General features: G+C 48.1%; 1 protein-coding gene across 1 annotated transcript; it reads right to left on the bottom strand.

Moving 5' to 3' along the window:
- Positions 1-31: 31 nt before the first annotated feature.
- Positions 32-24697, bottom strand: NMT1 (N-myristoyltransferase 1). The gene is made up of 12 exons (XM_075350254.1): positions 24552-24697; positions 16290-16377; positions 13399-13543; positions 13175-13293; positions 10880-10971; positions 10678-10794; positions 4908-5078; positions 1427-1535; positions 1013-1183; positions 762-929; positions 523-660; positions 32-408 (listed from the first exon to the last, which is right to left on the bottom strand). The coding sequence occupies exons 1-12, from the start codon at positions 24659-24661 to the stop codon at positions 388-390; spliced, it is 1449 nt and encodes a 482-aa protein (XP_075206369.1). The 5' UTR covers positions 24662-24697; the 3' UTR covers positions 32-387.
- Positions 24698-27633: the final 2936 nt, after the last annotated feature.

Genomic DNA, 27633 nt, shown 5'->3' with positions numbered 1-27633 from the left:
TAAAAGTGAAACAAAAAAATGAAGCATCGTGTTACAGATATATATAATATATACTTTAATATTCAGCCACAACTCCGTTTGAATCCGGATGGCAGCAGGAAGGGAAGAGTGGTCGCAATTTTATATTCACAGCCGTGGAAAGGGAGAAGAGAAAACCCTGAAATATCCTTAAGTCAAAGCCAGGCTAGAAGAAGCTCCCTGCATTGCACTTCCATGAACCTGAAGCCTCCCTCCCAAATTACATCAGCATGATGCGCTCAAGAGCAGCGCCCACAAATCCTGCGCTCCTCTTGGGGCTGCTCTCTTGGGTGTCCAACCTCTGGCATGATGAGCAGCTGGCGGCCCAGTATACACCCTATTCCCTTCAGATATAAGGGATGAGGGCAATTACTGTAAAACTAGACCAACCTAAAATCAGAAAAGAGAAAGGGTTAAATCATAACTTCCTTGCAGAACAATCAAATTCCTAAAGGTTCAGGCCAAGCATCCAATATTGCATACACATTGTGGTTATTACCGTACCTTCTCAGGTCCCATGCTGGGACACTTCCAATTATACAGGTAATACTGAAGGTTCCCATCTCCAATCCCAAATTTCAGTTTCTCAAGAAAAGTTTTGTTCTCCATAAGATCCAGGGCATTGAAAACATCAAATCCTTTCTGCAAATAAGTAGGGATAAGACCTGCATTACATTCTGCATAGCGGTCACTACAGACTCACCCCAATTTTGTCCCAAGCCCTCATCACTGCCATAACTCACAGACTTCGCCAATATGAGAGCGTCATTCATGAGGTCGACTAGAGGCGTCTTGGTGTGGACGTTGTAAAAGGAGTATGCAGCTTTCAGGCTCTTATGTGTGGGATGATTCATGATGGTTGAGGGTAACGTGTAGAAGCTCAGGAGGTCAGTGATGTCTCCTTCTGGTGTCTACAGATGGAAATCACATTGGTAATCACACGGAGAGCTCCCTACCCAGTCAGCAGGACGAGGATGCAGTATATTCACCCTACCTCCACAATGTAGGTGTCTATGATGTTCTCCTGTGGAAGCAGCCAGTGCTGGACCTCCTCCTCATCCATAACTGGAGCCAGATTAAATTGGGAGAGGTAACTGGCTAGAAGCTTGTGCACAGCTGGGATGTGATGAATTTCCATAGGCTTCAGGCCAGATGATTTAGGAGCCTTTGAACAACAAATATAGTTTAGAAAACAAAATCCACTATGTGCAAACCAATGACCTACGGCCCTCCAGAGGCTTCACTAAATCTCGTGACTCAGGACACATAGCAATATTTTGTAGGAATAGTTCATTTTCCCCTGTAAACAGTTCATCTTAATAGTGGAGTTGATTGTATATTGGAGATAAGAAGGCTGGTGGGATGCCATGTATGCTTAGGGTTTACACAGAAGACAAACAATGCTTACCTCAGGCAGCCGATATAACTTCATAGTCCTCTGCATGGTCATATTACGGCTGAGGTGAGAGAATTTCACCTCTATAAGCTTCCGAGGGTTTAGCGATCTGTGCCAGTACCTGAAAATCAGAAATAAAAATCAGAATTAAAATATAACCTATCATCTCCTAGCCTTTTAACAGAAAGACTGAATTCAGGGCTCTCCACTGTCTCACTATTTTAGCATCAATGTGAAACCTCCTGCTCCTGAAATGAATATATATTATATTATATTATGTATCAATGAAAGTTGTATCTTCATATATTATGCAGCAACATGAGGAAGAGAATAGAAGCAGTAGTATAGGCAAGTGCTTCAGGCGTATTTGAAGATTGGCTGCTTCTGGGTCTGTACAATACGTAGCAACAGATTCTGATTAACCATGAACAAGCTGCAGTTTCCTCCTTTTAGCAGACCAACCCTTTAGATACAGCTATATCCTCTCCTTTAGCAGAAAAGTCTTGCAATTTTAATCCCAATCACATCTTGAATTGTCACGTAGAAAAATGCTATGGGGTTAATCTGCAATATCATAGCATTCTGAACCTGCCCATCGCCTGCACATTAAATCCCACTTCCGGAAGGAAATTAACTTTATTCTTCCCGGCAGCGTTGAAGTTACGGTTAGGCGCCGGTTCAGTCACCTCTCTGTGTATGGAGAATGGCAGCTGTAACCACACGACCCACACTGACAGCTGGTTCTAATGCTGAGCGGCTGTCAGTATGGTGGTGCGCGGTTAAAGACGCAGCTCTCCATACACAGAGCGGTGACTGAACCCACACCGGTGCCACCTCCATGAGTGAATCCAGAACGATGCTGGGAGGATTAAAGGGGTTGCCCACTACTAGGACAACCTCTCCTGACTCCACGCTTCCCCCAGGTAACATAATAAAGCCTATACTCCCCTCCTGTACTGGCGCCCTTTCAGCGGTACGGCGACTCACGTTGTCACATCACGTAAACCTCGCCTCCAATCAGCACAGGCTTCTGTCTACTCGCCTTCGTACCAAACGAACAATCAACAGGAAAGGAGTGCAGCTGCAGTGCTCACTTCCTATTGATTAACTAGTGATATAAGAATATTAATCTCATATTAATATTCAATAGTCCGTATTCATTATAAGCTGTGCCATAGGAATTTTAGTCTCGCATAATTGCTGAATACTAGAAGTAATTTTAATTCTCTCTATTCATCACTTCTATATCTACAGATCTATGAAGAGGAAAGGAATCAACTATTCCCACCCCGTCGCTTGGTACTCGGTCCCCAGCCACCATTATATTTACTGATTGCAATCCCCAATTTACACCAGCACAAGTCCCATAACATCACCCATGCCCTGACCAACATAGTTACTGGGAAGATCCAGATAACAACCAACATATAGACAAGTGCTTGTGGCAAGGGACGCAACATTTCGCTGCCAGCGCAATGGGTGAGCTTTGTGGAAGCCGGGACTAAGTCAGACCCTGGGATGGCATATATACTAAGAACTCGGAGGATTACGGGCCCTAGTTCCATCAGGGTTTCCGCCAACTCCTACACTAGGTCCCACTCCCCTCTCTTTCTCCATCTCCAAATTGTTATCTCAGAGCAGAACACTATCAAAAAGGTCTGGGACAGTCCCATTAGAGCCTTTTAGCACCCAGGCCCTGATACGCGGGGTAGCCTGACAAGGAGGGAAGTTTTGAAAGATGGTGGAGTACCTAGCCCAATGTACCAGCGTTCTACGTGATTCCTCTGTGCCGTACAACTATTGGGTATCCAAGCTGGATACGTGGCACAAATGGTCACTCTAAGCCTTGGAGGTGCTCGCCTGCTTTGCTGCTAGCGTTTTGTAAGAGTGAGCTTTTAGTGCAGTCAGGGGCATAATAATTGATAGGCGCATTCACCTGTCAACTTAAAATACTGACAGGCTGATTTATCAAAATGAACAAAGCCTAGATTGGCCCAGACTTCTCAACCCCAGCGGATGACAGCAGTGGAACCTAAAGACAATTCAAATCTTCCTTTTCTTCGTGGTGTATTTCTATCCACATCTTTCCACCCAAGCAAGGATAGACTGTTTCCTCATCCTCTTCCTCCACCATATCAACAGGGTCCTCATGCGGCCCTTGCTCAAAATTTAAAAAAAAAAAAAAAAGTCATGAGGCAGCCCTGGTTCCAAATTTTAAGAGGGTAAACAGGAGGCCCTCCCTCATAATTCTTAGTGTTATCATGTGTCCCTTTGCTCTTAATTTTTCCAGGGAGTGAATGATACCCTTTTTCGTAATTTTTTTAGGATGTGTATAAGGCCTACCTCTACAATTCTCTTACATACATAGACGTATACTGCTCAGGGGTAAATGTTTTTCAGACCTCGCACTTTGTGCATAGGCTTTACCAGTCTAGGAGTCCCACTTCTTAAAAATAGGGGAAAAAAATGTTTTGAGGCCCTCCTCTACATGTCTTCCAGGGTGTACTGCAGTCCTTACTTCTAATTTTTGGCAATCGTTGCACTTACGGTTTTAGGAGACTAAGAGTCCCACTACCTAACAATTTTAACAAAATGTATACGAGGCCCTCCTTTATGTCTAATACAGGGTGTATCGGAGTCCCTCTTCCCTCTAATTTTTGCTAGTTCTTGCATTGTCCACATAGGCTTTGTGAGTTTCAGAGTCCCTCTTTCACAAATTAAACAGGATGTGTCTGACCATGTCTCACACACACACGCACACACACACGGTGGGTGTAGTTTTTTTTTCCCCCCTCTACTATGTCATTACTGTAATCATAGGAGAAGAGGAAATACTGTGAGAGATGGCCTGGCTTAAGGGGTGGAGGAGGCTTTTTTTTTCTCTCGCTTTTTAATTTTACCTTATATACAAGTCACTATACAGGAAGGAATGTTTCCTAACATTTTTTCCTGTAAAATCCATTTTATCTTCGATTTTGTATGTTTTATTGTCAGTTGATAAAAGTGGAACAATACACTTACAACACTATTCCCAACAGCGACCTGGGAGTTAGAGATGCATCCAGGAGACTTACCCATGCTATTTCCAATCCAATTTAGTGCCATTTCCACCCATCTCAGTGATTTTCCTCTTTCCCCAGCCCTCCTGGAAGGGTCTACTGGAAAAATGCTTGAGTTTCCCACTGACTTGTTTTATACTTGGCACTTGAGTGGAGCCCTCCAAGCTGCTCGTTTCAAGTACCGAGCATTTTAGTGCTCGTTCATCACTCGTCCTAAGAGCTGCAATGCCATTTGCAGTCTCTAGACAATACACATAGCTTCTGGGCGCCACAATCAGATAGATGATCGTGGGGTGCTGAGAATTGGATTCCCATAAATTTGATACTGATTATAAGCCACTAATATTAAATCACCCTTTTAACATTAAATCTTACTAGCAGTGCATTTTCTTAAAGCCATAACTGACACCTATTTGTTCAAAACTAGGGCATACCTGCATGTGCCTACTGGCTTAGGTAGAACGACCCCTGCTGTGTACACCGCCTGGAAGATCCCCTCCATGTGGACTCGGCGGGTGATCTCACGGATCAGGACTGGAGCCACTCTTTTAGAACGCAGCTTTTTGTGAACGCAAAGGAAATTGATCTCGACCATCTTCTTGGTTCTGGTTTCAAATGGAAGGAAATGTTTAAGAAAATCTAACGATCTTCACATGCAAAGAAGGGAATTTTGTTTACTTACCGTAAATTCCTTTTCTTCTAGCTCCAATTGGGAGACCCAGACAATTGGGTGTATAGCTACTGCCTCCGGAGGCCGCACAAAGTACTACACTTAAAAGTGTAAGGCCCCTCCCCTTCTGGCTATACACCCCCCCGTGGGATCACGGGTTCCTCAGTTTTAGTGCAAAAGCAAGAAGGAGGAAAGCCAATAACTGTTTCAAAAACAAATTCAATCCGATAAACAACATCGGAAAACTGAACTTATTAACATGAACAACATGTGCACCCGAAAAACAAAATCCCTAAGAAAAAACAGGGCGGGTGCTGGGTCTCCCAATTGGAGCTAGAAGAAAAGGAATTTACGGTAAGTAAACAAAATTCCCTTCTTTGTCGCTCCTAATTGGGAGACCCAGACAATTGGGACGTCCAAAAGCAGTCCCTGGGTGGGTAAAAGAATACCTCGTGATAGGGCTGTCAAGCAGACCTTTCCTACAGGTGGGCCACCGCCGCCTGAAGGACTTGTCTACCTAGGCCGGCATCCGCCGAAGCGAAGGTATGCACCTGATAATGTTTGGTAAAAGTGTGCAGACTCGACCAGGTAGCCGCCTGGCACACCTGCTGAGCCGTAGCCTGATGCCGTAATGCCCAGGACGCACCCACGGCTCTGGTAGAATGGGCCTTCAGTCCAGATGGAATCTGAAGCCCAGCAGAACGGTAGGTGTGAAGAATTGGTTCCTTGATCCACCGCGCAAGGGTGGATTTGGAAGCTTGCGACCCTTTACGCTGATTCAATAGCAAAAACCTTAATGAAATCCCCCTAATTCAAGAGAGTAATATATAGCAAAAAGGGGTCAAACCAAGGAAAAACTCCTAAAATATAACATTTATTAGATATGCAAATAAAAGGTGGACTGCCACCATAAAAGAATAAAACAAGTGTGACTTGTATTCATACCTCCTGTACTGTGTGCCTTATATGATTTGTCTGGAGGCTGTTAGTACACTTTCTGCAGCCCTTGACAGATGTTTTATTCTTTTATGGTGGCAGTCCACCTTTTATTTGCATATCTAATAAATGTTATATTTTAGGAGTTTTTCCTTGGTTTGACCCTTTACGCTGACCAACGACCAGGATAAAGAGTGCATCCGAGCGGCGCAGGGGCGCCGTGCGGGAAATGTAGATCCTGAGTGCTCTCACCAGGTCCAACAAATGCAAACCCTTTTCGAATTGGTGAACTGGATGCGGACACAAAGACGGTAAAGTGATATCCTGATTGAGATGAAAGGAAGATACCACCTTGGGAAGAAACTCTGGAATTGGACGCAGAACTACCTTGTCCTGGTGAAACACCAGGAAGGGAGATTTGCAAGATAACGCCGCCAGCTCGGACACTCTCCGAAGAGACGTGACCGCCACTAGAAAAACCACTTTCTGTGAAAGCCGAGAAAAGGAAATCTCCTTCATAGGCTCGAAAGGCGGCTTCTGGAGAGCAATTAGAACCTTGTTCAGATCCCAGGGCTCCAACGGCCGCTTGTAAGGAGGGACGATATGACAGACTCCTTGCAGGAACGTGCGTACCTTAGGAAGTCGCGCTAGGCGTTTCTGAAAAAATACGGATAGCGCGGAGACTTGACCTTTAAGGGAGCTAAGCGACAAACCTTTTTCCAACCCAGACTGCAGGAAGGAAAGAAAAATAGGCAATGCAAATGGCCAGGGAGAAACTCCCTGGGCAGAGCACCAAGATAGGAATATCTTCCACGTCCTGTGGTAGATCTTGGCGGAGGATGGTTTCCTAGCCTGTCTCATGGTGGCAACCACCTCATGAGATAAACCTGAGGCCCCTAGGATCCAGGACTCAATGGCCACACAGTCAGGTTCAGGGCCGCAGAATTCAGATGGAAAAACGGCCCTTGAGACAGCAAGTCTGGACGGTCTGGTAGCGCCCACGGTTGGCCTACCGTGAGGTGCCACAGATCCGGGTACCACGACCTCCTTGGCCAGTCTGGAGCGACGAGAATGGCGCGGCGGCAGTCGGACCTGATCTTTCGGAGCACTCTGGGCAACAGTGCCAGAGGTGGGAACACATAAGGTAGCCGGAACTGTGACCAATCTTGAACTAAGGCGTCTGCCGCCCAAGCTCGGTGATCGTGAGATCGTGCCATGAAAACCGGGACCTTGTTGTTGTGTCGTGACGCCATCAGGTCGACGTCCGGCATCCCCCAGCGGCGACAGATCTCCTGAAACACGTCCGGGTGAAGGGACCATTCCCCTGCGTCCATGCCCTGGCGACTGAGAAAATCTGCTTCCCAGTTTTCCACGCCTGGGATGTGAACTGCGGATATGGTGGATGCTGTGTCTTCCACCCACGACAGAATCCGCCTTACTTCCTGGAAGGCTTGCCGACTGCGTGTTCCCCCTTGGTGGTTGATGTACGCCACCGCCGTGGAATTGTCCGACTGAATTCGGATCTGCTTGCCTTCCAGCCACTGTTGGAAGGCTTGCAGGGCAAGATAGACTGCTCTGATTTCCAGAACATTGATCTGAAGGGTGGACTCTTTCCGAGTCCACGTACCCTGAGCCCTGTGGTGAAGAAACACTGCTCCCCACCCTGATAGGCTCGCATCTGTCGTGACTACCGCCCAGGATGGGGGTAGGAACGACCTTCCTTTTGACAAAGAGGTGGGAAGAAGCCACCACTGGAGAGAATCCTTGGCTGTCTGAGAGAGGGAAACATCCCTGTCGAGGGACGTCGACTTCCCGTCCCATTGGCGGAGAATGTCCCATTGTAGAGGGCGCAGATGAAACTGCGCGAAAGGGACTGCTTCCATTGCTGCCACCATTTTCCCTAGGAAATGCATGAGGCGCCTCAAGGTGTGCGACTGGCCCTGAAGGAGAGATTGCACCCCTGTCTGCAGCGAGCACTGCTTGTCCAGTGGAAGTTTCACTATCGCTGAGAGAGTATGAAACTCCATGCCAAGATATGTTAGTGATTGGGTCGGGGTTAGATTTGACTTTGCAAAGTTGACAATCCACCCGAAACTCTGGAGAGTCTTCAGTGCCACGTTCAAACTGTGTTGGCATGCCTCTTGAGAGGGTGCCTTGATAAGTAGATCGTCCAAATACGGAATCACAGAGTGACCCTGCGAGTGCAGGACTGCTACTACTGCAGCCATGACCTTGGTGAAGACCCGAGGGGCTGTCGCCAGCCCGAAAGGTAGCGCTACGAACTGCAGGTGTTCGCTTCCTATAACGAAGCGTAGAAAACGCTAATGCTCTGGCGCAATCGGCACGTGGAGATAAGCATCCTTCATGTCTATTGATGCTAGGAAATCTCCTTGAGACATTGAGGCGATGACGGAGCGGAGAGATTCCATCCGGAACCTCCTGGTTTTTACGTGTTTGTTGAGCAACTTTAGATCCAGGACGGGACGAAACGACCCGTCCTTCTTTGGCACCTGCGTTTAACGGACGACATGCTGTTGCCTCCTTGCAATCTAGGAGGGTATATAGCCGAGAATCACCAGCGACCGTACAGTGAAAAGTATTTGCAAACACAAAATACCAAGTACACAACGGCACAAGTGGGGGTGAGCCCTTGAGGGCTGCTTACCGCCCGCTGAAAAGCGGGTATGAGGTCGTAGAATCCCGTGTCTGGGTCTCCCAGGCTCCCCTCTCCAGCTCAGCGTGCAGACAGGAATGGCTGCCGGCGTCCTGTGAAGAGGGGCGGACCGTGGGCGTGCCACAAACAAAGTGCGGGAAACTGCGTCCTACTGTGCCTGGTGTGAGGGCTGGAGTATGTAAAACAGACTCCAGCCCTCAGCGCTGATGCTCTGTACGGCGTCCCGCCCTCCTCCTGACTGGCAGGTGCGGAGGCGGGAACGAGACGAACTAGGCCGCAAAAGCCGGGGACTGTAGTAATAAGCGCGGCCGTGATATATGCACGGCCAGCGCGGAAGTCCCCGGCGCACCACAAGTCCCAGCCGCGTCGCAGTGTGACTGACCCCAGCGGCCGGCGCGACCGTTCGCCCTAAGTCTACCCACTCAGCCAAGCTGTAGTGAGGAAATGGCACAAGCGCAGCAGCGCTGATGTCCCCGGCGCACTAACACACCCAGCCATGCTGCGGTGTGCGCGCGGTATGCACGGGGACACAGAGTACCTTGACGGAGCAGGGTCTGTCCCTGACGATACTCAGCTCCATATCCAGCGGCTTCTCCAGGGGCTGCGGATGGAGCACGGTCTCAGTGCCTGGAGACCGGTAAAGTCCCACTTCACCCGGAACCCTAATGGGGATGGGGAAGGAATCAGCATGTGGGCTCCAGCCTCCGTACCCGCAATGGGTACCTCAACCTTAACAAACACCGCCGACAGAAAGTGGGGTGAGAAGGGAGCATGCTGGGGGCCCTGTATGGGCCCTCTTTTCTTCCATCCGACATAGTCAGCAGCTGCTGCTGACTAAACAGTGGAGCTATGCGTGCGTGTCTGACCTCCTTCGCACAAAGCAAAAAACCTGAGGAACCCGTGATCCCACGGGGGGGTGTATAGCCAGAAGGGGAGGGGCCTTACACTTTTAAGTGTAGTACTTTGTGCGGCCTCCGGAGGCAGTAGCTATACACCCAATTGTCTGGGTCTCCCAATTAGGAGCGACAAAGAAATAAATGTATGCAGGATATATAATAAAATGTAAAACAAGTGGCGTTACGTGGACAATCCCTTCTTAAATGCTTGATTCCCCCAGGTAAAAATAATATACGGTATATTTAAAACAAAAGTAAAAAAAAAACCCCTCATACTCCCCACCAGCTGCATTCTAGTGATATTAGCGCCGGTCTTCCTGTGCTCGGGTTACATTATTATGCCGTGTGGGTACTGCAGGCAATCCGCGGTCACTGACTGGCTGCGGACGTCTGTTCTGATGAAACCGTAAAGGCTGCGCTGTTCAGCATCCACTGATTAGGTCACGTGAGCGCTGCATCCAATGTCACTTTGCTAGTACGGTGCTGGCATAGAAGGGGTGGTATAATCTTTTTTTTTTTTTTAACTTTACTCGGGCATTAAGAAAGGGTTGTCCAAGTCCCAATAGAGTGGCTCAGCTTCCCCTCTGGCAGACCATACGGAAGTTGGATAACCATTCATCTGAATAAAGTCACAAAATATCTGCTTCCAAAATATGTAAACAAGTACAGGAGAATAAATTCAGTGGTCACACACAGTGGTTTTATTGTCAAGGACCAAGGTCTGAAGCCACTCTATTAATAGTCTAATTTGCATGCCCAGTCCAATAAATCCTAGACCAATTTTCTTGTGTTTTTTTCCCTGCACAGCAGGTGATCAGGCGCGATACGGAGGAGAACTGCTGAAGGGATCGCTGTCCCTACGGATCCCATAAAGATTGGTGAAGGTCAGATCTCCACCAATCCAAATGTTATGGAATATCCCAACAATAATCTCGATTACATAAGGACCCCCTGTATTCCCCGCGCTCATTCTACAGTGAAGTGTGATACAAGCCCAGTCATTCAGGTGTCAATCTGCAGATACTTACAGCTCATAGATTTTCATGTTAGCTGGGATGGCACTGATAAATCCCACTAGTTTTTTGCTCGTGATTACTCTCACCCCACAATGCCACTGCGGCAGCCAGCCAGGAGGTCTCAGAGCCCTGTCAGACAGAAATCACAAATCCTTTTCAATATAAGGAAGAGAGAAAGTGATGAAGACTCAGGAGAGGATGAACTACAACTCACCACAGCAGGAACTCCGGGGAGTAGTCAAATCGGAACATGTTATCATCATCCTCCACGTAGTTCTCATTCAGCAGAGTGTACAGTTCTTTTAACTGTGGGTGGCAATAGTAACCAGTCACAAAGGATGCACAGGACACATTCTATGCCCCCGACACAAGGTAAATGCTGACAAACTGCTGACCGTCCTTTACAAATAGTGAGAACCGTTCTTAAAGAGGATGTCCACAACATGGACAATCCCTACTCATTCCCCTTGTTCACCACAGTAAAAATAAATAAGCCTATACTCTCCTCCAGTGCAGCTGCGGTTTGAGCGATGTTTAAAGCTATGCTCCAAGGGCCCATATGACATTGGTTGTGGGGCCTGTGTGTCTTAACAATCAGCGCCCGTTGTCTGTCTCCCCGCCATAGGACATCTGAGCAGGATGTGAGCTCTGCCTTCCTGCTAAAACGTGCGAAGGCGGAGTGAAGGAAGACCGTGCTGCTTGTTATGAAATGTGGACTGGCAACCAGTGTCACGTGGGTTCCAGGAACGTGGCTATAGACATCTCTGGAACCGCAGCCGCGCTGGAGGAGAGTATAGGCTTATCTTTATAGGGGCAAACAGGGGGAATGAGAAGAAGTTGTCTAAATCGTGGACAACCCCTTTAACTTCTTAAAGGGGTTGTCCAGGCTTTGGGTTCAAGTCTATAGTCACTATGTGACTGCAGAATTGTGAATCCTCACAGCACGCACTATCAGGATTCTTTGATGTCATTTGCACTCTCCTGGCCACATTCCAAATAGACATGTCTGGCCTTACTCGATTCATTTGCATTGTGCGAGGCCACATGTCTAAGGCCCCTTTCACACATCAGTTTTTTGCCATCGGTCACAATCCGGTGGCTCAACGGATCCGTTGAACAATGGATGAAATGTGAGGCCATCCATCGTAATCCGTCGCTAATACAAGTCTATGAGAGAAAGAAAACCGGATCCAGCGGCATCAGTCGCCGGATCCATTATTTCAAAATTCGACGCATTGTGACTGATGGCAAAAAATTGATGTGTGAAAGGGGCCTAATGGGCAAATCGTATAGATCATGCGCCCACTGGCTCTAACTGCGTGCACCATCTTGGAGTACATACAATATTTTGATCGCTTTTTATGGCAAGAGAGATACGGCCACTGAAAACAATTGTTATTTTTTTCCCCTCTCTTAATATATTACCATAAAAGGTGTAAATTACTTTTAGATTTTGATAAATTGGACGTTTATGAAAGCGGAGACGCCAAATAAAAAAAAACCAAAAACTATTTTGAAACTGGAAGAGGGGGTTGATCGGAAGCTTTGCACTTTCAAAATGTATTTTTATTCTCCCTAGAGGAATTGAACCTGCGACCCTCTCATCACTTGTTTTATATACTGCAAAACATATTGAAGTATATAGTGTAAATGATGGTTTCCTATAATTCTATGGTTGGGCTTCACAGAAGATGACAACCATGGCCTTCAACGTGTCCCCATTTGCCATGCTAATGCAAAAGTAACCCATTTTCTTGTTTAGTTTAGTTTCTTTAGTTTAATTTGGCCTATTGATGGGTGGATCACTTGTAATAACAGGGCAGTAACATTTACCAATATTCAGCCATGCACATTTGCAGATTACTGGCCTGTCTAAACATAGCCGGCAATCACCCGACTACCGACTAAAATGCTTGTTCGTTGGGTGAAAGGATTTTTTTAAGCTCTTGGCAGTACATTGTCCAGTGTAAACAAGACATGCTGCAAAAAGACATGAGGCTGTATGAACACACAACAATTTAATTTCTAATCAATCTATGCAATGGATGTACCGTAGGACTGTCTAAAACAGGCAATTAAACGATTGCAGATCCGTGGTCGTTTAACGACATTTACACTGCAAAACTATCATCGAGGAGTGTTCGGCAGTCTAAATAGACTTCAGCTCATCACAGAGAAAAACACTTGTTCGTAGGGTGAAATGACCTTTTGTGCAGCACAAAAGATAATCATTCTTGGCAGCACATCGTGCTGTATAAACAGGACTCGCTCTGCCGAGAACAGGAGCCTACATTGCATATCTTTAAGCGGGATCTGCCTGTGTACACAGGCTATTAAACGGTTGTCATCCGGTAAATATTTACAGATCTGTGGTTGTTTACTGCCGCAGTCGGGAGGTGTAAACCCACCTTTAACCAGTTGGAGCTGGGAAGGGCAGATAAGTAGTAGTAGGGGAGTGAAATGTAAAAAAAAAAAAAAAAAAAAAAAAAAAAGAATGAGCTATACTTACCACTGCTCTATCACCTAAATCTAGAGCGTCCCAGGTGAAACCATGTGGAAGACTGTATGGCTCCTGGCGGATGTTGTCTTTGTCGGGCTCAATGGGGCCATGTGTATTCACTACTTCCCCTGTGGAGAAACATGACCATTACCAAATGGTCTGAGGAAAGTGGACCTCATGGATGTTTAAAGGACACAAGTCCTACAGGGATCATTCACATTCAGTTTTCTTACCAAGTTTGGGTACAGGTTGCGTGTCCCAAAACTGGTAGCTTCTTTTACTAGCTTCTTCCATGGTTTTGGCTGGCCCTTGTCCCACAGAAAATAACTCAATGGCCTTCTGGATCTCCTGGATCTTCTCAGCAGGAAGAGTAGTCACCTTATTATGAAGTAGAAAAAAAAAAAATATGTGCAAAATAATACCCAATATTAAATCAACACAGGTAGCTGCTAATATAGGTGACAATAGGGTACATGCATTTGGGGGAATGCACCGTAAAATAGGACGTACCGATACAACCAACGTCGGGAAGAAGTTTAAGGAGTCGTCCACTACTCGGACAACCCCTTCTCGATCTGTATGTTTCCCTCATTTAAAATAATAAAATCTATCCTCATCTTCGTGCAGGCGTTCCAGCGGTGTCGACGTAATCTATCCCAGGATCATGTAACTGTGTGAAGTGACGCTATCCTGGCGGCCAATCAGTGGCCGCTCCACTCTCCCGCCATCAGACAGATCACTTACATCCAGCTCTCTCTCTTCCTCCAGAGGCGAGTGTAAGGCTATGTGCGCACTAGAAAATGGACTTTTAAGAAAAATCCGCACCCTCTGGCAAAACCGCACCCGCTTTTTGCCACGGTTTGCTTACTTTTTCCGCGAGTTGGTCCCAGCGTTTTGTTTTTTTTTACCATTATCTATGGCAAAAAACGCAGGTACCTGCAGAAAAGAAGAGACATGCATTCTTTTTGCTGCAGAATTCTGCAGCAAAACCTGTAGGGGAAAAAAAAAAACGCAGTGTGCACACACCATTTTTTTTTTGCTTGGGAATGACTGCAGAAAGGTTATGAACATTTTCTGAAGCAATTCATGCAGCAAAACTGCGGCAAAAACCGCAGCGGGTGTACACGGCCTTAAAGTTTTACTATTTTAAAAAGATAGATTCAGACAAGGTTGACCAAGTAGCAGAAAACTCTTTATAAATTTATATATTATATACCGTATTTTTCGCTTTATAAGACGCACCGGAATATAAGACGCACCCCAAACTTAGACATAAAAAAAAAGAAAAATGGGGTCCGTCTTATACTCCGGTGTTCTCTTACTGGAGGGGGGCAGCAGTGGTGGTGAAGCGGGGTCACAGGAGGCACAGGTGGTGCTGGCAGGCGCGGCGGGTCAGTGGCAGCGGGGTCCGTGGTTGCAGGCGCGGTGGCGTCCGTGGTGGCAGGAGCCGTGGGGTCCGTGGTGGCGGCAGCAGCGGTGGCGGGTGAGCCGTGCAGCAGGCCAGTGCAGTGAGTGTCCGCGGTCCCGGTTCAGTGGTGGCAGCGGCGGCTCAGTGGTGGAAGCGGCGGGGACTGCTCAGTGGTGGAGCAGACGGATGCGGTGTTTTCCCAGTGTGTCCGCGGTCCCGATTCAAGTAATGGTGCCCGGAGCGACGCATGCGCAGATGGAGCTCTCATCCAAGGGCTCCATCTGCGCACGCGCTGACTCCCGGAGCAGCGCGTGCGCAGATGGAGCTCTTATCCAAGAGCTCCACCGGCGCCATCATTTGAAAGTGGGACCGCGGACAACTGGTAACATGCTGCACAGCCGCCCGCCCCGCATGCACAGAGTGGCAGCCAGCAGGCTGCCCGCCCACCCTGCGTACAAGCCGCCGGGTACCTGTGCTTGCGTGCGATGGCAGCCGGGTACCCATGGCTGTGTGCGGGCGGCAGTTGGGTGCCTGTGTGAGGGCGGCAGCCGGCTGCCGCCTGCACGGGCACCTGACTGCCGCTCGCACACAGCACCCGGCTGCCGCCCGCACACAGCCATGTGTACCCGGCTGCCACCGCACGCAAGCACAGGTACCCGGCTGCCGACCCCACACAGCACCCGGCTGCCGCCCGCACACAGCCACGGGTACCCAGCTGCCACCGCGCGCAAGCACAGGTACCCGGCCGCTTGCATGCAGCCACAGGCACCCGGCCGCCCGATCGCCTCAGACAGGACCCCCCCAGGTACCGCTTTATAAGACACACCCCCCATTTTCCTCCCAAATTTTTGGGAGGAAAAGTGCGTCTTATAAAGCGAAAAATACGGTATATACTGTATATAATAAAAATCCAGCTACATAGAATAGATTAGAGCCTTACATCAGTCTTTTCTTGGTTTGGCACTTTACTGTGAAGCAGTGATCCCCAACCTTTCTGACTTTTCAGAGCCACATTCACATCAGAGAGAGGGGGTCGCGAGCTACATTCACGTCCGAGAGAGGGGGTCGCGAGCTACATTCACGTCCGAGAGAGGGGGTCGCGAGCTACATTCACGTCCGAGAGAGGGGGTCGCGAGCTACATTCACGTCCGAGAGAGGGGGTCGCGAGCTACATTCACGTCCGAGAGAGGGGGTCGCGAGCCACATTCACGTCAGAGAGGGGGTCGCGAGCCACATCCAGTTCCTGCCCCTCACAGTAGTGACACCCAGAGACCCCATTACTGGTATAACAGCTAAACCTTTACCACAGAAATCACAACCAGAAGTATAGCAAGACCTAAGTGTTTTCACCCTATCGTCATCCTGATCTGCTCTTCTGTGTGGGGCTACTCACAAAAGTCACCTTCTGGAAACCTGCTCTTCATAGACATTTGCTAAACCTGGTGCTAATGCACCAAGCTGACAGCCGCGAGCCATACAACACAGGCCGGTGAGACACATGTGGCTCCGAGCCACAGGTTGGGGATCCTGCTGTAAAGGGTTCGTTGTTTGCATACTATAAACCAGTAGATCAAAATTATTTATTTTTAGATCAACACTAGCAATGAAGGCACCAGTATTATGGGAAACGAGACTTCCTTCTACATTCGTTTTCCCACTCTACCACCTATCTGCATGTTTGAATAGCGCAGGAAAGAATAATCCCAACATCCTCACCGGAGCGTCAGTATCCAACTTATCTCCTCCCTTATCTTTCTTGCGTTTCTGTTTCTTCTTTTTCTTGACTCCAGTGTCATCGCCTTCCCTAGAGGACAATAGTAAAAAATATATATTAATCACGAATACTCGATTTTTAATTCACTAAATACACTTAAGAGCTAGGGCTGTCGACAGCTATTCCTTCCATCTCATTACATGTGCAGGTTCAGCCGGTAATGCATGAATTTTCAATAGGGTGTGGGAGGCAAGTTGCCACCTGCTTATCAACTATAGCATAAATTAAAGAATCAAGCATGTTGAATTGTAATATGCCCAACCTCACACAATAGATGGTCATCCAATCTTGGTAAAATTGGCGTATTTAGCCAACTACCGTCTGTTGTGTATAAGCAACCATACCAATGACATGTCCATCACTTACTGATCTGTAATAGTATATAGATGTATGTGGCTCCCAATCACCTTACTCATTTACAGACGAAGCCAGAAAACCAGTGCCCCGTATCAAGCATGGTAAATATTAACATAGTGTTATTAGTGAGTACTAACAAAATGAAATGATTGATGGGGTTAAATTTAAGGATCCCTGTCAACGCCACGAAGTTTCCTCCACACAGAGAGAACCTAACTAATCAGCTAGTGATACATTGTAACATCTAATACTAAGGAACTCACTTTAGGAGAAGGGTTAAAATCCAGAGAAGCGCAAAAAAAGACAAAACTGATCCACAGGGCACCATAAAATAAACTGGATGGTCACTGGGCTGATGCCAATGTGAGTAATGAAGACACAGCCCTGGGCCACGGCCGGCACAGACATACCTGCTAATCCTATTAGGGTCCCTGAGCCGGCGATGTGGAATGGAGCCCTATTTAAAGTCCCATTTCATGTGACAGATGCACAGCGAGACGGTGCCAGAGACACGGGGCACGGTCAGCTGTTTTGGGTCAGGGCCATGTGTTTAAAAATTTGGGGGAGCGGGGGGGGGTTGGGGAAGGCCCTGAAACAGTTCATTACAGGTACATTTTTAAGGTAGTTAATATGGCTTTCTACTGTATTATGTGTGATTTTGGGGAAGGGGAACATAATAATCAGAAAAGGCAAATGAGAAAAGGTGGCAGCCCCGGATCATGGGAGGAGGCAGCAAAGCACTGGAAATCGCTTGCTTTGTGCAGACGACAAAGTATCAGGAAGTGTCATTATCTCCCGAACACGCTGCCGGTCACAAGGACGTCAGGGACAGAAATACCACAACCACCAGTGGCTTCCACATGAGCGGGGGACGAGCAGCCATTCTCTGACAGCAACTACTACAGAAGAGGGAGGAAGGCAAGATGTGGGGACAATGAAATGGCACTGACCAGAAGGTGCCAGCCGCGGGCATCCATCAATACCACTACCTCATATCAGAAAGGTTTATGGATGGGAAATCATATCAACCAAACTAACTCATTCAATCATCACTGCTAGGCTACTATCGATAACAGCTCCGTCTCATGTCTCCTCTAGTAACACGGCATTTTACGCCAATCCTTTTTTTGAGGCCTTGGTAATATGGATAATAGCTCCAGCTGATTTCTCCTCTAGTATTTTACTTTGATCCCCCTTTCTTCAGATCTTGGTTGCTATGGATAAAAGCTCCATCTCAAGTCAGAAGAAAAGGGGAGCTGGGTTACTAGAGGGGACATAAGATGAAGCTGTTATCCATAGCAACCACGGTCTGAAGAAAAGGGGGGCTAAGGATAACCACTTCATCTTATGTCTCCTCTAGTAACCAGCCCCCATTTTCTTCAGATCTTGGTTACTACGGATTAAAGAGCCAGATTGTACCTCCCGCAGTAACCCACTATTTTACTCCAGGCCTTCTTTTCCTCAGAGCTTAGTTGCTATGGATAATGGCTCCATGTTATATCTCCCCTAGTTACCCATAGGTTCCAGTACTCTCCCCTTTTTCCTCAAGCCTAGGAGCCATTCCAAAGTAAGACCATCTGTTCTCTCCCCTAGTAATCCATCATTTAACCATTGCCCCATTTCACATCACACTGGTGTGTGTGACGACATTATTAAAAAAAAACCAAACAACGTTAAGAGGATACTCTGAATGGTTAGGGGACTGTTCTTTCGATAATAAATGGGGGACATTTGCTGTGGATATGGCATCAATGTTACAGATGGTTAAAAATTCATTCATTTCAGGGGAATGTTATGTATGACTAGAAGGTGGCCCGATTCTACGCATCGGGTATTCTAGAATTTACGTATTGTGTAGTTCATGTATGATTTTTGTTATATATATATATATATATATATATATATATATATATATATATATATATATATATAGAGATGTTGTTGTGTGTAGTTACCAAGTGTTTGTGTAGGCGCTGTACATGTTCTGGGTGTTGTCTGGGTGTGGCGGGTGGTGAGAGCGGTGTTGTATGTGTGTTGCGTTGTTTGTGGAGCGCTGTGTGTCTGTAGCGTTGTGTGTGTGTGTTGCGCGGTTTGTGTGTGTGGTGTGTTTTGGGGGGAGGTATGTTTTGTGCAATGTGTGTGTTGTGCGGTATGTGCGTATATTTGTGTGTGCCGCGGTCTTTGTGTGTTGGGTGTTGTGTGTGTGCAGCGTTGTCTGTGTGTGTGGGTGTCTGTGTAGGGCAGTTGTTTGTGGTTCCCAGTGTGTGTGTGTGTGTGTGTGTGTGTTGTGCAGTGCGCGCGCGCGTGCGTGCGTGCGTGCTTGTGTGTGTGTGTGCATCAGCCTCTCTTCTCTCAGCCTACCTCTCCCAGCCTCCCTCCTCCCAGCCTCCCTCAGCATCAGCCTCCCTCAGCATCAGCCTCCCCAAGCATCAGCCTCTCTCCTTCCAGCCTCCCCCAGCATCAGCCTCCGCAAGCATCAGCCTCTCTCCTTCCAGCCTCCTCCAGCATCAGCCTCCCTCTCCCAGCCTTCCCCAGGATCAGCCTCTCTCCTCCCAGCCTCCGTCCTCCCAGCCTTCCCCAGCATCAGCTTTCCCCTCCCAGCCTCCCTCAGCATCAGCCTTCCCCAGCATCAGCCTCTCTCCTCCCAGCCTCAGCCTCTCTCCTTCCAGCCTCCCCCAGCATCAGCCTCTCTCCTTCCAGCTTCCCTCAGCATCAGCCTCCCCTTCCCAGCCTTCCCCAGGATCAGCCTCTCTCCTCCCAGCCTCCTTCCTCCCAGCCTCCCCCTCCCAGCCTCCCTCAGCATCAGCCTTCCGCTCCCAGTCTCCCCCAGCATCAGCCTCCCCATGCATCAGCCTCCACCAGCATCAGCCTCTCTCCTTCCAGCCTCCCCCAGCATCAGCCTCCCCTTCCCAGCCTTCCCCAGCATCAGCCTCCCCTTCCCAGCCTTCCCCAGGATCAGCCTCTCTCCTCCCAGCCTCCTTCCTCCCAGCCTCCCCCTCCCAGCCTCCCTCAGCATCAGCCTTCCGCTCCCAGTCTCCCCCAGCATCAGCCTCCCCAAGCATCAGCCTCCACCAGCATCAGCCTCTCTCCTTCCAGCCTCCCCCAGCATCAGCCTCTCTCCTTCCAGCCTCCCTCAGCATCAGCCTCCCGTTCCCAGCCTTCCCCAGGATCAGCCTCTCTCCTCCCAGCCTCCTTCCTCCCAGCCTCCCTCAGCATTAGCCTTCCCCTCCCAGTCTCCCCCCAGCATCAGCCTCCCCAAGCATCAGCCTCCACCAGCATTAGCCTCCACCAGCATTAGCCTCTCTCCTTCCAGCCTCCCCCAGCATCAGCCTCCCCAAGCATCAGCCTCCCCAAGCATCAGCCTCCCTCGTCCCAGCCTCCCCCTCCCAGCCTCCCCCAGCATCAGCCTCTCTCCTCCCAGCCTTCCCCATGATCAGCCTCTCTGCTCCCAGCCTCCTCCAGCACGCCGTGCTCCTCTGCCGACACTCACACACCCAATCGCATCCACTCACACACACCCGATCGCATCCACTCACACACACCCGATCGCATCCACTCACACACACCCGATCGCATCCACTCACACACACAGACACTGACGATATCGCACATACGCGCTTATACTCACAACATCCGGAGGTATCACATGCTTCTGGCCATGTGATCCTCCCGCAGGTCCTGGAAGCTAACAGCACAGTACCGCCGCCGAGAAGCAAGCGATATCCCAGGATGTTGTGAGTATGTGGATGCGATGTGATGTGTGTGTGAGAGTGAGTGTGATCTGATTTGTGTGTGTGTATGTGTGTGCTGTTATGTGTGTGTGTATGTGTGTGCTGTTATGTGTCTGTATTTTCCGCCGTTGCAGGACCTTGATGTGTGGATGCGATGTGATGTGTGTGTGAGGTGTGTGTGAGAGTGAGTGTGAGCCGGTGTACACTGGTAACTATGATACACATCGGGTAACTAAGGGACCTTAGTTACCCGATGTGTATAATGGTTACCAGCTTTCACGGCCTCCGTCAAGATCCCAGCATCGCAAGGTTATGTCTGGCGCTGCCGGGATCCTGACGCAGCCGGTGTAGAAGCAAGTGATATCCCAGCATGTTGTGATGTGTGAGGTGTGTGTGAGAGTGAGTGTGAGAGTGAGTGTGATCTGATGTGTGTGTGTGTGTACTCACCTGGGAGTCGTGGCTCCGTGTCAGTTGGGCCAGAGCGAGCGTGCATTGCGTGAGGGGGGCGGGGCCTGCAGAGAGCCGGGGCGAGAGGCCAATCTGTGTGGGGGGGCGGGGCCATGGCGAGCCCAGCGGCCAATCAGCTTTGTGTCACCGTAAGGACACAATTTCGGAGCATGACAGACAGACAGACAGACAGACAGAATAAGGCAATTATATATATAGATACCCCCAGTAGTGACAAATCCGCCTCAGTTATTAACCTCTTCATGACCTTGGACATACTAGTATGTCCAAGGTTGTGTCCCTGCCTTTAATGCTGGCTCGGTGTGAGAGCCCCCATCTTTCCCTGCAGAGCGGAGATCCACCTGCGGCTGTTAACCAGTTAATTCCCACTGTCAATCTCTCACAGCAGGATTAGGCCCCTTTCACACGTCAGTGATTCTGGTACGTTTGTGCTTTTTTTTTTAAAACGTACCAGAATCACTGACATACGCAGACCCATTATAATCAATGGGTCTGCTCACACATCAGTGATTTTTCACTGAATGTGTCTCCGTGCACCCTTGGCCGTGATTCTGCACGGAGACATGTCAGTTTTTGTCTGGCATCACTGATGACCCACGGACCACACTATGGTGCGATCAGTGACACACGTACAAGATAATCACGGACATATTAAATATTCAAAATTTTTCAACTTACCTTGCCTGCGATTCGCTGTGCAGCCTCTGCTCTCGGCAGCTTCTGCCTGGCTCATGAATATTCATGAGAGCAGGAAATGCCGACCAGGAAGTAGGTGCTGAGAGCGGTGGGCGGACGCTGCAGAGCCGAGGAGTTCAGCACCATGGACAGCAGCAGTGAAGGCAGGTGAGTAATGTCCATATGCAATCACGGATTTCACATGGACAACCCACGTGTGCCGTGAATCACGGAACACGGAGGGACATGTGCGTGTTTTACACGTCAGTGGAGAACGTCAATGTTTTTCACTGACGTGTGAAACGGGCCTTAAACATGGGTCAGCGGGGAGCATGCCATTCCCCACTCCGATTGGCAGTCCCATGTGGGCGCCCATGAGTTGTAATGACAGTCAGGGATCAGCTGATGACCCGTCATAATGACCGTCCGGTGAACACTGGCTGCGTGCCGGCATTCATAGGAAGTCATAATTTCTGCTGCACAGAGCGGTGGTGATGCCCTGCTGTGTACATACGGATAATTGCAGCTTCAAGTCCCCGTAAGAGGGACAGGTAAATACAATAAAAAGTAGAAAAAGTTTTTAAAAAAATATGAAAAATAAAAAAAAAAAAAAACAAGTTCAAATCACTCTCGTTTTGCTCCATTGAAAATAAAACCAAAAAAACCCCCCAAAAACAACATATTTGGTATCACTGCCAATCTATCAAAATATAAAATAAAATTAATCCGATTAGTAAACAGTGTAATTGCAAAAAAGAAAATTGAAAACGCCAGAATTACATTTTTTGGGTCGCCGCAACATTACAATTAAATGCAAAGAGAGGAAATAAAAACATTGCAGCTACCCAAACATGGTATACAAATACCCCATCACATTTGGGCATAAAAAATAAGCCCTCCCAAAGCCCTAGATCCCAAAAAAATTAAATCTATGGGTCTCTAAAAATGGTGCCAAAAGCAAATTTTTTTTTACAAACTTTTGTTTTTCTTTCCACCAATTAAGAAAAAAAAAAAAAAGTTATATACGTTTGGTATCTATGAACTCGTACTGACCTGGGGAATCATATTGCCAGGTCAGTTTTACCATATAGTGAACATGGTAAATAAAAAACATTATATAGTGGAATTCCATTATGTAAAAAAACAAAAAAAAACAACATTGTGGAATAAAAAAAAGTTATGGCTCTTGGAGGAAGGTGAGGAGGGGGTTAATATGGATAATAAATGAACGTGGTCAGTGACTGGAATGGTATATGGGACAACAAACAGGACATAATCACAATAAGAAGACAGGTGTCATGTGCATAATCTCTTATCCTTCCGTACTGAAGCTCATTACACCAACAGATGTAGCAGAGCTGAGCTTTTCCGTTGGACAGTAGATAGTTGTGGGGATATTATTCTAGGTTTATCAAATTGTACAGCAACAGATTCCCAGCTCTGCTACATCTGCCTTTTGTTTGAACCATGATACCTTTTGTTTGTAGGGATCGGATGTGTCAGTCACGAGAAATCCAGAGCAGACACTTTATGGAAATCAGGCTGGAAGTGCACTTGGGCGTGTCCATGCACTTGTTTATTACAAATGCAATGCCCCGCCCCAATGCACTTCCATCCTGATTTGCATATAGCTTCTACACTGGTTTTCTAATGACTGGCACATCGGATCTCTATCATCTTTATTAGGGAACTAGTGCCTACACAGCCATACCATGTCTATATGTACAGATGCATTGACAGATCATTACATGTGCTGAGATTAAGCCCAAAAAATGAAGGTCGTTGACTGTACAAATTGCACAAATCCGCAATCGTGCGACCATGTCTCCTGCTGCCATCCAGGAATGGGCACTGTCATTGGTATTGTTAGGGGCCCTATTGGTCAGATACCACCCATATTGCTTTTATGTCCCCTACAAAAGTAAACACCCTCATTATTGTGATCAGAGGGATTTGTATGTTGGTATCAGAAGAGAATTTAAAGGGAACCTGTCAGGTTTCTAAAGATCTTTTACCGTATGCTAATGAGCACGGGGACTAGTCCCCTGGGTGTTGCTTCCCTTGCTAGTTACCCCCATTAGCATGTTAGTACGCCCCTGTGGGTGGGCTATCATAGGATGATGTCACTCACCTCTCCGCTGCCATCGCCGCTGGATTTCAGCTCAGTGCGTATGACCCCGGAGATTCAATCATGTGCACAGGGGCGTACTAACATGCTAATGGGGGCAACTAGCATGGGAAGGACCGCTCTTGGGACTAGGCCCCTCGCTCATTAGCATACGATAAAAGATCTTTAGAAATATTTTTTCTAAAGATCTCTTCATCTATGCTAGTGTATACAGGGACCGTTAGGACCTGCTCGTGGTTCTGGCTGCATATTGGACCTGACCGGTTCCCTTTAAAGACATGTCTAAGGGGGAATAAATTTACTATGAGCATAAAAGAGGTGAGATTTCATGGGTATGATTTGGATTGTCAGGATCTGAATGATTATGGAGGGGTTGATCTACCCCCTAAATGTGCGTACAGGATATATCGTGGGAACCAATGACCACACAGCCATTGAGCTACCAGAAGTGACAGTAGTAGAGGTCCCCTTTAAGGCTAGGCGGTGGATACTGGTTATATAATGGTGGATCATCAGATATAGTATAATGAATGGAAACATGAGGATCTGGAACCTTCCTAGAAGATCCCCTGTGCCCTGGATCACAATGGGTGCCATCTAATCACCAGGCAGCCCTGACAAGTGTCCTGCACAGAATCCCTCACTATAGATCAGCAGTAGCATTACTATCACATATTCTACAAGACACAGGCCTGATCATCCGCCAATCACATTAGGGGATCCCCATGAGCTCAGCCAATCAGAATGAGGTAGAGGCGGGACACCTAACGACCCAGGGCATAGTGTATTCGGGCCACTTCAGAACGGCACACCGGGCAGGCCAGGGTAATAGGCTGGGACGTTACCCCCGGTTGAGGCTATGCTTTTCCTCATTCTCGCAGTCGCTACAGTGTCCATGTCCATTCTCGTCATCCCCCAACCGATCGCCTGCTGCTGTCTCACTCTGATCCGCCATCTTTAATCCAAAGCCGGGTGAAGGGGAGGATAGAAAGCAGCTATTGGTTGCTGACCGCAAAGCATGACGGTGCTTGTAGTGAAATACTCAAGTCTCTGGTTGAATGAACCTTGGACAAAACTACAATTCCCATGAAGCTTTGCGGGCATGTAAGCTATTCATTTGGGCGATACAACAGGGGCGATGGCTTACTGGGGGTTGTAGTTTTCTTTTTCTAAGTACACACCTAACGATCTTTAACCCCTAAAGTCTATATACAAAGTCAGAGGGGTGTGGATAGTGTACAACGTGCTCAGGGTAAGGGCAGGTTCACACAGTGGATAAATTAATCGTTCACAATGTCTCCAGAAATGTGGGACGGTTTTTTCCTCACTTGTCATCCGTGTGCAGTGCATTTTTTACAGCAGCAGCTATTATAATATACAGGGCCAATGACAGTCTCCAATGTTACAGAATAGCAATGTGTGGGGAAAATATGAATGATATACTGTGGATCCGATTATTTTTTTTTGCACCCATAGACTTGAATGGGAGCGACTCAGGGAAAATGGTGGCCGTCTCAAGTGACAAACAGGACGGCCAGTATGGGTAGTGTATGGTGGAACTGGGATATGTCTGCTCTGGATGTGAGGGGTCTTACAGAGGTGGTCTTGAGAAGTTTATACAGAATTCCATGAAGAGTCAGCAGTTTTCTTGGGTGTCGCAGACCACGTCCTGCGTGGCACAGCTGCCCTTAGGTTGCCTTTGCTGTTCAGTTGAGCCTCAATGCCCACAAGCACATTATACGGGTCTGTATGGGGATATAGCCAGGTAAAGGTGGTCTACAAAAGGGGGGCATGTTGGATATATATATATATATATATATATATATATATATATATATATATATATATATATATATATATATGATGCCCTGGCCCATCAGGTCGTCACAGAGTATTGTGCGATCTGCCCTTCTGCATAATATCCACCTACTCCTTAGTTACGGGTCCCTGACCTTTGGTGTTGCTAAGGACAAGCTAATCAAATTCCTAGGAACACTCTGCACCACACCCACCAGACACACCAGTAGACAGCCTGAAGGGAATAGGGTCGCCCACTTGGGGGGTTGGTTAAGGGGAGGTCAGGAGCAGTTCAGTTGAGGAGTGACTCAAGAGGAGAGGTCATGGGTTGAGTTGAGGAGTGTCTCTCGAGAGGAGAGGTCAGGAGCTGGGCTCCTCGGTACTACTAGGTGGCAGACATTGGTCTGGACCTGGTAGGAGCTGGACCCCGGTCGCAGGGGATCATGACAAGGGGCATGGACTGTCGAGGAGGACAGCCAGCGGCCTTGTGCCATCACCGGGCAGGGACCAGGGCATGACGGGGTACGTGGACCCTAGGTCAGGAAGAAGCTACAGGCATCCTGGCAATTTACCCGACGAGGACGGAGCCTTCAAGATTCGTTCTCCACCCGCTCCAAAATCAAGGTACTAGCGCAACGAGGGGGATAGGACTTTCCCACTACATAGTCCAGAAAATCTCAAGCGTGAATCCTGAGAGCAAGCTCACCCAGTTAGCCAAACTGGTGAGCCGGACCCGACTAGTTTTATGCTAGAGGGACCAGTTAGAAGAAAAAGGTGCCAAGGAAAAGGTCACAGGCTAACAGGCAACACAAAAGGGCACGGGAAGCAGGCGTGCTCCCTCTAAGCGGCAGCGGTGTCAAGAACTTTGGTTTACCACAGTTGTCGGTGTCAGCATTATTGGACTGAGTACATAAGTGACCCTTACCGTCCCAGCGGCACCTCCCCGTCTCCCTTATCGAGTCCCGGGGCATTCCCCCCTACTCGTGGAGGGGTTAAACACCAGGCTGCCCTCAACATCGCCACCGGGTACTCCCAACTGCAGCGGTGGTACTCCACCTTACTAGACACCACGGGTGGCGTCACGAACTTTCCACAACCTCCCTTGTAAATATCCCCCTTTTATTTTGAGTGGCTGCGCGACCCCGACCCCTGGGTCTGGAGATCCCTCGAGCCACCGCAGATCCGGATCCGAGCAGCCCGGCTGCTGACGCAGGGGCGACACACATATATATTAAAATTGGGCCAGAATTCCTACAAAATGTAGAAATGTTATCAGGTTGGGTTTTTTGGTTTTACTGCATCTGAAACACAGTGCAGAATAATTTAATTTATTAGGTTTCATGCACATGAGCATTAGAGTACAGCAAAAAGATTTGCAGGACCGGTCGTGTCACTAGTCCATGGCCTCCGGACCAGAGCCCTGTGGGCCTCCTCTTACCTGCTAGGTTTCCCGGTGGGGATCTGACTGGTAGGCCTTGCATGATGAGGCATACTAGTGAGAAGAAGTGCTGGCTATGCTGCCAGATAGGAGTTTCACAGGGCTGGACTACTGACCTGCTCAGTCCTACAAATCTTTTGCACAATTATAATGCGCACATATGGCATCTGTATTATGCGGATCCTGTACACGGGTTACTATAGGATGATAGGGGCTCATAGACAATGTTTACACATAACAGACCAGTGGCAGACACAAGAGGAAGAGGGCCCTATGCAAGAACAGAATGTTTGCCCCTCTGTGTGTGACAGGAACTGCTTGCTGATTTGAGGGTGGTAGTGGCCCCTTTACCTCTAGAGCCCCTGTGCGGCACATGCTGCACCAATGATATGTTCAACCCTGCATTAGACCATGCCCAAGTCCCTGATGCCCATGTGTGTGATTATCTGATTGAAATTGGGGTATTTATATGTAAGTGGGAGCGAGGCCTAATACAGATACTAAAGGCCCCGTTACACGCAACGACATCGCTAACGAGAAATCGCTGGGGTCACAGAATTCGTGACGCACATCCGGCGTCGTAAGCGACTTTGTTGCGTGTGACACCTACAAGCGACCGCTAACGATCCGAAATAAGGGATAAATCTTTGATTGTTGACACGTCGTTCATTTTCAAAAAATCATTGATCTTT

This window comes from Anomaloglossus baeobatrachus, chromosome 5, assembly GCF_048569485.1.
Source record: "Anomaloglossus baeobatrachus isolate aAnoBae1 chromosome 5, aAnoBae1.hap1, whole genome shotgun sequence".
In the NCBI taxonomy this organism is placed as follows: domain Eukaryota; kingdom Metazoa; phylum Chordata; class Amphibia; order Anura; family Aromobatidae; genus Anomaloglossus; species Anomaloglossus baeobatrachus.
Note: the sequence above shows the minus strand (reverse complement) of the source record. Positions and strands in the feature narration are given on the sequence as shown.

What these genes read in the sequence shown, in the direction of transcription:
- NMT1 (XM_075350254.1), bottom strand. Translation starts at nt 24,661, where the DNA reads ATGGCGGATCAGAGTGAGACAGCAGCAGGCGATCGGTTGGGGGATGAC. An exon ending in TCCCCGGAGTTCCTGCTGTG is followed by an intron (nt 10,795 to 10,879) that starts GTGAGTTGTAGT and finishes TCTGTCTGACAG; the next exon opens with GGCTCTGAGACCTCCTGGCT. An exon ending in AGTTATATCGGCTGCCTGAG is followed by an intron (nt 1,184 to 1,426) that starts GTAAGCATTGTT and finishes TGTTGTTCAAAG; the next exon opens with GCTCCTAAATCATCTGGCCT.